The 12,236-nt window shown below is 42.7% G+C and overlaps 2 protein-coding genes across 2 annotated transcripts in view; one reads left to right on the top strand and one right to left on the bottom strand.

Moving 5' to 3' along the window:
* The window catches only part of LOC122428823 (translation initiation factor IF-2-like), a 30,755-nt gene that overhangs the window by 8,652 nt on the left and 9,867 nt on the right, over positions 1 to 12,236 (top strand). The window contains exon 3 of the mRNA XM_043448946.1: positions 3,452 to 3,561. Within this exon, the coding sequence (XP_043304881.1) occupies positions 3,452 to 3,561 (110 nt within the window). The remainder of the gene's footprint in view (positions 1 to 3,451; positions 3,562 to 12,236) is intronic.
* LOC122436712 (nucleolin-like) lies at positions 4,695 to 7,288 on the bottom strand. The gene has a single exon (XM_043460724.1). The coding sequence runs from the start codon at positions 7,150 to 7,152 to the stop codon at positions 4,987 to 4,989; it is 2,166 nt and encodes a 721-aa protein (XP_043316659.1). The 5' UTR covers positions 7,153 to 7,288; the 3' UTR covers positions 4,695 to 4,986.

A 12,236-nucleotide genomic window follows, 5' to 3' on the forward strand; every position in this document is an offset into this window, starting at 1 on the left:
TTGTGCTGACTCTTTGCAGCCCCATGGACTGTAGCCCACCAGGCTCCTCTGCCCATGGAATTCTCCAGGCGAGAATACTGGAGTGTTCTCCAGGGAATCTTCGTGACCCAGGGATTGAACCCGTGCCTCTTGGCGTCTCCTGCATTAGCAGGTGAATTCTTTACCACTAGTGTCACCGGGGAAAGTGGCAGAACCAGAAATGGAATTAAGGCACCTGACCCCAAAGCCTGAACTCTTTCTGCAGTCTTGCATCCTTTCCTGCCTTATAACTTGAGAATTTTTTAAACTTCTAGAAAATGTGATTTTTTTTGGTCTGGACTGCTTAAGGGAAATAAACATCAATTTCCTTGCTGCTTTGTAGTTTTATCTCTAGATTATCTTCCCAGATATAATGTTTTATTTTTCATCTCTCCATAATGAATATATTTCAGGACGATTTAAGGATGAGTTATGTCCATCATCAGCCCACAGTGACTGAGAAGGGAGATATTGTGTGGCTCATTTTGAGTAGGGAGATACTCCAGTTAAGCCACTTTGAAATGTTCCATTTCAATGCATGTCAAACTCCTGACACAAGATGCATTTGAAAAATATTTTAATAATCTAAAACAAACATACAATAGATGTTGCATGTTTGTCTTACAGTCTGTATCCAGTGAAGGAGGTAAAAGTAACCATAGTTTTTAAAGTTACCAGTTCTTTACTTGGGCAAGCTTTAATTTTTCATTATCAGGAGTGGTATTACCAGCCCACAAGTCACCCACAGTTGCCGCAGTTCCCAGATGGGCACATTGTGACTGTGTCTAGGCTAACAATCACATCACATCACAGTGCTTTTCTTCAAATCAGACTGGAAACTTATCTGAGCGAATCTTCCCAAAGAGCATGGAGGTGGGCAATAGTAGGGGACTTCTGAGTGCTTTAAGGAGAAAGGAATTTTAAAAATCTTGGCTGGCTACTACTTAGAATGATGAGATCATTTAATGCACAGCATTTATAGATTTCTGGCCAGCCTCTAAAATTCCAAAACGATTTCTGAAAATTAGTGATAGGAAAATTTCCTATAAAACTCTCTGCAGTGAAGACAAATGGTACAGCACAAATTTCAGTTGCAAGAACAAGATGCACTTCTGCATCCCCTGCCACCATTTTCACAAGAAAATACAGTTATCATGGGCTTTGCTGAATGCCTTTTGTGGAGATTGGTCAGTATTTTTCTTTTTCTGTCAAGGACTGGAAGAAGCTGCTGCTTCTCAAATCTGGAGTGAATCTAGAGGTTTAAGAGAAGTGAGTTGATGGTTCACAAATCTTGGGAACTTCCCAGGTGTGATCTGAAACAGAAGCCCATATCCAGAAGTCAGGGAGAGAAGGAACAAAGAAGCAGACCTCTCCAGATTGGTAGGTGGCAGGCTTCATAAGGGGATTTACTATAAGGTTTATATTGGACAGATGCAGGACAAGTAGATTTCTGCATCTGCCCACCAGAATCTTAAAAGTTTATATGGAGTCCTTAACTTGGTTTGGTTGCGTGCAATCTAGTCTCATCACCAGATTATTATTTCAAGGCTTCATCCTTGGGAACAGCCTTTTCTTTTTTTCTTTTGGCTGTACTTGGTGGTATGCGGGATCTTAGTTCTCCCAACCAGGGATCAAGCCCGCACTCCCTGCAGTGGAAGCATGGCGTCTTAACTGCTGGACCTCCAGGGAAGTCCTCTTGGGGCAGCTTCTGGGAGTGGGGAAAGCAAGCAGAACACACATTCCAAGGACAAGAGAGGAGGTAGGGGACCTCCAACTGCTCGGGTCCAGTTTGCAGGTCAAACCAGTTGTCAAGTCTTTTCAATTACCTCCCCCAACATAAGTAGGGTTCCATCTTTTGATTCCTGCAAGGCCTCAAGTAGTTGGGCAGAAGTGGTGTAATTCCTTAATGAAAAGGTTTTGGATTTATCTAGATTTTAACCTGCATTGCATGATTTTTTTAATATGATAACTGAATGCCCAGGGACCCAATTTTTGTCCAAATCACCTTCATAAGTATTGCGGTCGTTTGCCCTGAGGGGCACGCTCACCCCACTGGCACCCGCCTTCACTGGCTTTGGGACTCTACTAACACCTCAACTTGTGCAGGTCTTCACGCTGCCTTCTGCTTTCTCTTATTTTTTTCTCATCTCTCTACTCTCTTCCAAATTCCATCAGTCTTTAAATGTCCTATTCAAATTCTCTCTCCATAAAGTTTTTTTAAAAAACACTTTCTTTTTTATAAATGCTTATAGTAATGAATCTTTTGCTGTGCGAAATAGGATAAGTTGCTTAACCTCTGAGCTTCGGTTTCTCTATAGTTTAATGGGGATAAATTATAGTATTAATTTCTACTTTACAGTGTGACTGTGATGTTTAGATTAGCACCATGCCTGACACATTGTAAACATGCAGTAAATGTTAATTTTTATTAATATTCAACAGCTAATTACATCTTCTTTTTTTGACACTTTAGATTTTTTTCTGTTTCCCACCTAGTTGAGGTTCAAAAACTACTTGTTCACTTAATTATTTTAATATAATGTCAAAGAAGCCTTTTTTCCAAATTTTTTAAGCATATTGACAAACATGAAGAGTTGCCAGTTGCCAGTTTTCTTAAAAGTCAATGTCTAATAGCTTGATATATGATTTAAAAAATTTTAAAGTAAACATTAGGACTGCATGGAGATCAAACTAGTCAATCTTAAAGGAGATCAACCCTGAATATTCTTTGGAAGGACTGATGCTAAAGCTCCAATACTTTGCCAACCTGATGTGAAAAGCCAACTCACTGGAAAAGACCCTCATGCTGGGAAAGACTGAGGGCAAAAGGTGAAGGAGGAGGCAGAGGGTGAGATGGTTAGAAAACATCACTGACATGAATTTGAACAAAATCAGGGAGATAGTAAAGGACAGGGGAGCCTGGTGTGCTGCAGTCCATGCGGTCTCAAACAGCTGGACATGACTTAGCAAATGAAAAATAACAATAAAATGAACGCTTATTGCCTGAGCAAACTATATATAATTTTTATTATTTCATTTCTATTTCTATACATTGAAATAATCATCATTTCTCTTTGCCCCTAAATTTAAATATGTTAAATTACTTTATTTGAAAAATTCTTATCTAAAATATCTGTCATACTGCAGAACTTCTACAGATATGAGTAATTCACTGTTTTAATAATTAGTGTGAGAAAAACATACACACTGAATTCTGAAATATTACTTTTATTGTTTACTGAAATCTGTGTGCAGGAAGAAATAGCTAGTTTTTAATGCAACAATATTACAGGTTCTCTTTTATACATAATTTATTCAGGGATGCATCATGAATTTTTGATCTAAAGGAGAGGAAAGATCTTGAACTTAGAAGTGAAGAAATTTCAAAAGGCTGTTTGAAAGATGAAAACTGACAATATTCATTTTAAAACAGAAACAAGTCTTTCATTTGAAGACAAGAGGAGTCCCCATTTTTTGTTGAGAAGAATGAATGGGAATATGGCATTAATGATGAAGACAGGGTTCCTGAAATTTATTCAAGAGGTAAAGCATTATGATCTCTAATGGTAGTTGAATTTTTTAATGTTTAGAATACGAAGTTCTGTTAATCACAGAGGAGCCACTTTGTCAATATTACTTGGATATCTTTAGAAGGTAGTTTAACTCTTCAAGTAGTTCTAATTTCTCAGTCCATTGTGTAGTCTCTTGTAATGGAAAAAAACTTTAAATGGTCAGTTGAAAGCTTCCTTCAAAATCTCTCTCAATGTCTCCCTTTGCGTTTCCACTTCTGCTCCCCCAGTTTAGCTCTCACCACTTTGTGGCTACACAGCAGCCGCTGCCTCTTCCTCAGTCTTCCCCATTTTAGCTGCGGCCAGACCACCCTCCACATAGTTGTCCAATTTATTGTCCAGATACTACTCTCAGCACATATTGTCTCAATACATGATGATTTCAACTTATTTCAAATATCTCTCCACTGCCCCAAGGAAAAAGCTTAAACTCAAAAGCCTGATGGTTTGTAAATATTAAGAGACTGTGATATAATGAAGAATATATCTGATGTTTGTCCATTCCTGGGACAGAGGTCCTAAAACCTTTGGGATCTCCTGAATGATGAGGTGCCTTTGTTAAGTTAATGAAGTGCCTCACCTGGGTCTCTTGATAGTTTCAGGATGAGGGATGGACATCAGAAGGACCAACCATGTGATTAGAGTCTTGGAACCTTAGGCCAGCCTGACCTCTGGGATTGGGGTACTTGGAGATTGAGTTCAATCATGAGGCCAATGAGTTAATCAATTGTGCCTATGTAATGAAACCCAAGTAAAAATCCTGGACACTGGGGCTCAGTGCAGCTCCTGGTTAATGAACTCATAGATGTGCCTGGAGAGTAACAAGCCCTGACTCCATGGGGGGAGGGCACTGAAGCTCTCTGTTCTCTCCTGGACCTCATCTCATTTGGCTGCTCTTGGTTGTATCCAATAAAGTTATAATCAGTCTAGAACTTGGGCTCTGTGAGTCATTCTAGTGAATTTTTCAAGTCGTCATATTGTTGTTTTTTTGTTTTTTTTTCAGAGTTCTAGGACTTTTAATTTGTCCCAAAATTGCTGAAACAAAAATCATGATAAAACATTCGGCTTTCCTTTACACCCCCCAACGCAAAAAACAACAACAACAACTCCGTAGGAAAAAAATGGTTTTGTACATGGGAAGAAACAATATAAATTCAAAACTTACAGATAAGGGTTAGCTCTATCACTCATCTCTTTAAAAAGTTTATACGAATATCCAGTCAACACCAACAGGGTTATCTCCCTTGAAATGTTATCTATACGGATTTCCAAGTAGACCACAGGGCTGTATACTGTCTTGGAATGTCCTCAGAAGGCTCTGCCATTGATCAGGTAACAGAGTAAAAACCCCAGAGTCCTTTCTTTCAAATGGAAGAGGGAGAGACAGGGATAGAAGAAACTATTCAAACTTCGTCTTCTTTCCTTGTGGCTTGTGGTCTCCTCCTCCTCCTCTGCCTCCTCGGAAGCCTCCTCGCCCTCCAAAGCCTCCCCGGCCTCTGCCACCAAATCCACCTCGGCCACCTCTGCCACCACCTCGGCCTCCAAAGCCACCTCTGCCTCCTCCTCGACCACCAAAGCCACCTTCACCCTTAGGTTTGGCCCAGTCTAAAGTGACTTTGTTTCCATCGATTTCACCATCTTCCATGGCCTCCTTGGCAGCTTTGGCATCTTCCTCACTATTGAAGTCTACAAAACCAAACCCTTTGGAGGATCCAGTCTCCCGGTCAGTGACTATCCTTGCTCGAATAGAGCCATGAAACGACTCCTTTAACGTCTCTTCTGTGGTATCCTCAGAGAGACCTTTGACAAACAGAGTTTTGGATGGCTGGCTTCTTGCATTAGGTGATCCCCTGGGTCCTTGCAACTCCAGTCTGATGGCTCTGCCCTCAATTTCCCTTTTATTACATGAATTTAAAGCTTCTTTAGCATCTTCAAATGAAGCAAATTCTATAAATGCATACCCTTTAGATTTGCCATTTTGGTTCTGGGGCACCTTGATATGAGTTGCCTTCTCAAAAACTTCCTGAAGAGTTTCTTCCGTTGCACTATAGGAGAGGTTGCTTAAAACCAGGGTTTTTGATTCACCACTCCAAGTGCTATTCTTTCCCCCTCTATGGTCTTGACTTTGACCCTTCTCTCCGGTGTAGTACAGAGAAATGGATCGCCCATCTATCTCTGTTCCCTGCTTTTCTTCCAAGGTTTTTTCTGCATCAGCTTCTGTCTTAAATTCAATATAAGCAATCCCTTTACTCTTTCCATCCTTGCTGACTAATCTGATCTCCACAGCATCTTCAAACACTTCTTTTAATTCATCCTGAGTAACTTTGTAAGGCAGATTTTTAGCCAAAAGTGTTCTTGCATCTCGATCTTTCTTACTGTCTTTTCCCTTTGGTTTTTCTAGTTTAATTTCATTGCCAAAGACTTTTAAACCAGTGAGTTCCAAGGCTTTTTCCAGGTCTTCGGCAGATTCAAAATCCACATAGCCAAACTTCCTAGACACACCAATTCTGACATCGACAACAGCAAGATCATTTTTAGCAAAAAGATCACTGATACCCGTTTTCAATTCAGGAGCAGATTTATTGAAGTTCAGGTTTCCAACAAAGAGATTGAAAGATGTAGTTGGTTCTGTGCCTTCCACTTTTTGTTTCTTGGCTTCAGGAGCTGCTTTTTGTTTGGCCATTTCCTTCTTTCGTTTTCCAGGTGCTTCTTTGACAGGCTCTTCTTCCTCTTCCTCCTCTTCTTCCTCCTCCTCATCCTCCTCTTCCTCCTCATCGTCGTCCTCCTCTTCATCATCGTCATCCTCTTCCTCCTCCTCTTCATCATCATCATCCTCTTCATCTTCATCTTCAGCAGCGCTCTTGGCCTTCACAGGAACAGCTTTTACTGGAGCTTTCTTTCCTTTGGCTGGTACAATCTCCACAGGTTCTTCTTCAGAGTCATCTTCGTCCTCCTCATCCTCCTCATCCTCCTCCTCATCATCATCGTCATCATCATCCTCATCCTCGTCATCCTCATCATCTGTGGCAGGAGCACCACCAAAAGCAGCAGCTGCCTTCCTCACTGCTGGTTCATCCTCCTCTTCATCTTCGTCGTCTTCCTCTTCACTGTCATCTTCATCTTCTTCATCACTGTCTTCCTTCTTGGCATTCTTGCCGTTCTTTGCTCCCTTGCCTGAGGCAGCTGCTCCCTTCTTACCAGAGGTTGCTACCAATGCTTTGCCTGGGGTGGCTCCCTTTTTGCCAGGTGTTACCACAGCTTTAGCAGGTGTAACTGTCTTCTTGGCTGGCATAGCTGCTGCTTTTTTGCCAGGGGTGACAACTGCTTTCTTTGCCGGTGTGGCAACTGCAACCTTTTTTGTTGGGGAAACCATCATCTTCTTTGCTGGAGTCGTGGTAGCCTTCTTGCCTTTTTTCTGAGGGATAACAACCTCTTCTCCACTGCTCTCATCGTCTTCATCTTCTGACATCTCCTCATCTTCACTATCTTCTTCTACCTCCTTTGGGGGAGGAGCCATTTTCTTGGAGTCACCTTGATTTTTACCGGCCTTTGCGAGCTTTACCATGATGGCGGCTTATAACGGCGGAGTGTGTGGCGAGCGAGTGGCGCAGACGAGCCCAGAGGAACCTAAGCACCGTGATGGCGGCCGCTAATCCCTGAGCGCGTACGCTTGGCTGCCAGCTAGCGCTCGAGACTGAGGCGAAAAGCCGTCATATTGTTTATTGTGCTCATGCTCAGTCACGTCCGACTCTTTGTGACCCCATGGACTGGAGCCCACCAGGCTCCTCTGTCCATGGGATTTTTTAGGCAAGAATACTGTAGTGGGTTGCCATTTCCTCCCCCAGGGATCAAAGCCGCATCCCTTGTGTCTCTTGCATTGCAATTGGATTCTTGACCCACTGAGCCATTGGGAAAGTCATGGAACCCCCAAATTTGTAGCTAGTTGGGCAGAAGAGTAGGTGGTCCAGGGACCTCCCAAGACTCATGTCTAGCATCTGAAGTGAAGATAGTCATGTGGAGGACTTTGCCTTTAACCTGTGGAGCCTGTGTCAACTCTGGGTAGTCAGTGTTAGAACTGGGCTGGGATAGAAACAGAGCTGACAGTCTTGAGAAGCTATTACTGGAAATCTGCAGAAATAGATCAAGTCACCAGAGCATGCTTTTGTATAGCAGAACTGTGATGGAAAGATTGATTTACTGAAAGCCTCCCCAGGACCACAAAATGATAACACTGCGTTTGTCCTCTAATCTTGATTACATGGAACCTGTGAGGATGGCCTCATGGTAAGGAATCACGCCTGTGAATCATTTAAAGACAAGAGGAGTTAAAATATTTTGACCAGCCTAGGGGACAGCACTTGGAATGCATTGTGATCGATGGTCTTGATTCCACAAGGACCTACCAGTGGTTTATTTTGGCAGAAGACAACACACTGTCCTTTTCCACTTAGTGTCTCTGAGAAACATTCCACCTAGCCAAGACAACCAAGCCTGGCTGATGGGTTACCAGTGGGATAATAGGTCCAAGAATTTGGAATCCTCTGTACTAGCTGCATCGCCAGTAGTAATTCTGAGAAGAATTGAACTGCTAGTGCGGTAATAATGGTTATGGGAGGAGTGAGGACATTGCCTATTTACCACTCACCAAGCTATCTGTTTCCAATTTTGGCAGTAAAACACAGCAGCAGAGGGAAAGAAGAGAGAAGCCACGGGCACTGAGCACTATTGCCTACCAGGCTCAGTAGGAGTGTTTTTACTTAAGTTAGTTTCTTTCATTCTGGTAACCTCACTGAGGAAGAGGTATTGTCATCACCACTTTAGAAACACTCAAACTGTGACTCTGAGTTCCCTGAGGTCTCCCAGATAGTAAGTTAGTAAGCTGTCTGGATCCAAATTTAAACTCTACTCTCAACTTTACTGCCGAGTTTCCATCTTTGGGCCTCACCCTGGCATGCCTGAATTACATTACGGGTTAGGAAAGCAGAAAAAAGTTATTTTTCTTTTCACCCTTAGCTTGCCTGGTGGTTGAGGGAGAGTGGTGGTGTGGTTTGATCAACCCTGAACTCAAGCTACGGCTTTCCAGGTTGGCTCAGTGGTAAAGAACCTACCTGCCAATACTTCCTGATCTGTGGGTCAAGAAGATCCTTTGGAGAAAGACATGGCAACTCACTGCAGTTTTCTTGCATGGAAAATCCCATGGATAGAGGAGCCTTGCAGGCTAAAGTCCATGGGGTCACAAAGAGTTGGATACGATTTATCAACTAAACAGCAGCTTAGGCTAAGGTAAGCACCTGAGCCAGTTTTCCCAAAGAAGATAAAAGATTGCCACTGGCAAGACAACACTGAAATCTTTTTGCAGCCTTTTCTCTGAACATTCTCACTTTTAGGCAAATTGGTGCTAATTCTGGGGCAGGCAGGAGCAAGCAATCATCACAGCCTTCTAGAGACACCCTTGGTATAGCTGCCCAGGGCCCTCTTGCTGTTTTGAGTGGGCCCTCCCACTTCCCCAAATTACCACTGCCTACTTGTGAGTAGCCAGCAGTGAGTCTGCAAACAAGAGTCCTGGAGGGGGCATCCCTTGGTCTACCAGAAGACATGCTAGTGGGCTCCACACTTGCTGAAATTATGCTGGAAGGATGAGGCCGGAGGCGTGACACTGTTCAGGGTCTATTTGTCGTGAGTAAGAGGCCCTTCCTGTGTGGTTGGCCTGGGATCCAGCACTGAAGGGCCTGGAGTAGAGTGTCCGGTCCCCTGGAGGCAGGAGGCTCATAGGAGCTGGATAAGACACGCTCGTCTTCGTGGTGTCACTTGTCTGCCAGCAGGGTGGGCCACCTAGGACTACACCCCACCCCCCGCCTGTCCAAAATGTGGAGCAGACTGGAGGGAGAGTTAGGCAGCAGGCAGAGTGCAGCCACTCCGAGACAGCACCTCGAGCTGAACAGCCTCCCTCCCTCCCAGTTTCCTAAGGTTTTGGAGCAGTTGATTTCCCATGGAAACAAGCAGAAATCTGTTTTAATCATCGGGCATTTTTAGTTTCCTAATTTGTATGGGAACCTGGAGATACTGACATATGGTACATTCATCGTCCCGGAAAGCTACAGCTGAAAGAAAAATAGTTAAAGCCAGTCTTAAAACTGGAACGCTTCTTCATATGCCTTCAAATGACTTTCCTTAATCAGAGTCTGTCAACAGTGCTGCCAAAAGACTTGGTTCTGTTTCAGCTCAGCCCTTCAGCAGGATTTGCATTTGAACCTTGGTGAGTGCCTCCCCCACAGTATAGCCCAGCCAGCCAGCTCTTATGGTTGGATGGGGAGTCCCCCCTCTCAGCTGCTAAACCAGATTTTTAAAAATATAATTTTATGTATTTAATTTTTGGCTGTGTAGGGTCTTCGTTGCTGCTGGGTTTTTCTCTAGTTGCGGCCAGCAGGGGCAACTCTCTTGTGCACGGGCTTCTCATGGTGGTGGCTTGTCTTGTTGGCAAAGCATGGGCTCTCAGGCACGTGGACTTCACTAGCTGTGACTCATGGGCTTCGTTGCTCCACGGCATGTGGGATCTTCCTGGATCAGGGATTGAACCTGTGTCTCCTGCATTGGCAGGCAGATTCTTTGCCACTGGGCCACCAGGGAAGCCCCGAACAAGGTTGAGAGAGTGAAATGAGCTCTGGCTGAGTTCTAATCCTAAACTTTGCACACACTAGTCCTGTGATCTTGGTCTAAAACTGAACTTCCCTCTGCGTCATTATCCTCCTCTGAGGATTTCATTCCATCATTTAACAAATATTTATGGAACATCTACTTTGTGGCAGCACTGTTCTAAGAACTGGGAAGATAGCAGTGAATAAAATAAGGTCTCCACCTTTGTGGAGTTTAGATTCTCTTGGAGGGAGATAAACACTAAAGCAAATGAGTAAGGTAAAATATGCTGGTGATAAAGGTTATGGAGCAAAATAAAGCAGGGGAAGGGAGTAATTGGGATGGGCAATTACAAATTTAAAATACATGGGTCATGGGAGAGCTCACTGAAAAGGAGGCAGCTGAGGAAAGTCTTGAAAGAGGTGTGAGAATGAGCCACATGGATATCCAGTATCTGAAGAAGAGCTTTTGGGTGGAGTCCTTGAAATGGGAGATTACCTGCTGTTATTGAGGAATAGCAAGAAGCCCAGTCCCTGCCCCGCCCCGCCAAGCCCCCAGCGCTTTGTTAGAGCAGCTCAAATAGACTGCAGTTCTGGTGGGAGGATAAGGCAGTTCTGGTGGCAAAAGGAAGGGATTTTCCTCTCTTGCTTTGTATTTTTGTGAGCCTGGCATGTGACTACAAAAACATGGTGTCAGTCAGGCTCAGATATTGCTTGTTCTTTTGCTTTATATAGCAAGCAGTTATGCAGTTGCTATTCCCGTACATGTTGAAAATAGGATCTCAAACTGTCTTTATGACTTAACCACTTAGAACAGCAAACTGCCCTGCAAGTCTCCTGCTTCACCTGTTCTCAGCTCCCACAGGTAGAAACACAGCCCAATCAGAACCACTAAGGAAGATCCAAACACAAAGCTTCTGCTTGTGTGGGTGGTCATCCTAATAGCTACACCTTAAAATATTATCTTTCTCTGATTTTATGTTAAAAATTTCTATGATGGGGGAGTTTCCTAGTCATTCAGTGGTTAGGACACCGAACTTCCACTGCAGGGGGCATGTGTTCCAGTCCTGGCTGGGGAACTAAGATCCTACAAACCATATGGCAGGGCTAAAAATAAAAGTCTGTAAAGAAAAAGCATAAAATGCTGGGGGAGGGGGAGCAGCACAAAAAATTTATGGCAGGAGATCTTTCTAGGAAGATCTAGGAAATGGCATACATAGGAAATAAAAACAAGGAAAACTATCTTGAAAAACATAGAAAAACTCTTTTAAGTTACAGAATAAATGGGCCCTTAGCATATTTCAGATTATAAAAATGACTTCCTGTACTTTTGCTGACTTGAAGTTATTTCTGACTTACAAAATTCCTGCCTGACTCCAAGTGTTAATGTTGGTATTTAATGAGAATGAATACTTATGAGAAATTCCATTCTAAGCACTTAAATATATTAATTAATTTAATCCTTATAATAGTCCAATGCCCCTTGTCATAACCTACAACAGGTTTGACCTATAAAAACAAATAAAAATACCAAATAAAATGCTGGTTACCAGAGGACTAGTGGTGGGGGTATAAGACTGATAGTGCTTAAGGGTACAAACTTGTTATGAGTAATTATAAGTAATTGAGATCTAATGTACAGTATAATATAGATGATAATACTATAAGTATGTAATGTGATAAATATCACCTTAAATTTACACACTGTTACCTGTCAAATTTATCCAATAAAAAAGAAACATTAAAAAACCTTTAGTAGGTTTGAATCTCAGCTCTGTCACTTGCTAATTAGATTTTGAGACCCAACTTTCTACTATGTAAAATATGAATAATAATGACTCAATTCACAAGAATGTTGTGAAAATTAACTTGATGTAGTGTGTGAAATATGCACATAACAGTGCTTGACACAGTGAGCTCTCCATTAACATTACTCCTATTACTGGTGACAAATGGTTTCTTTGCACACCTTGAGGTGAGAAGTTATAGATGTTCTACAGCAAAGAGGCCACAGTTA

The sequence above is a fragment of the Cervus canadensis genome, chromosome 2 (genome assembly GCF_019320065.1).
Source record: "Cervus canadensis isolate Bull #8, Minnesota chromosome 2, ASM1932006v1, whole genome shotgun sequence".
In the NCBI taxonomy this organism is placed as follows: domain Eukaryota; kingdom Metazoa; phylum Chordata; class Mammalia; order Artiodactyla; family Cervidae; genus Cervus; species Cervus canadensis.

What these genes read in the sequence shown, in the direction of transcription:
- LOC122436712 (XM_043460724.1), bottom strand. Translation starts at nt 7,152, where the DNA reads ATGGTAAAGCTCGCAAAGGCCGGTAAAAATCAAGGTGACTCCAAGAAA.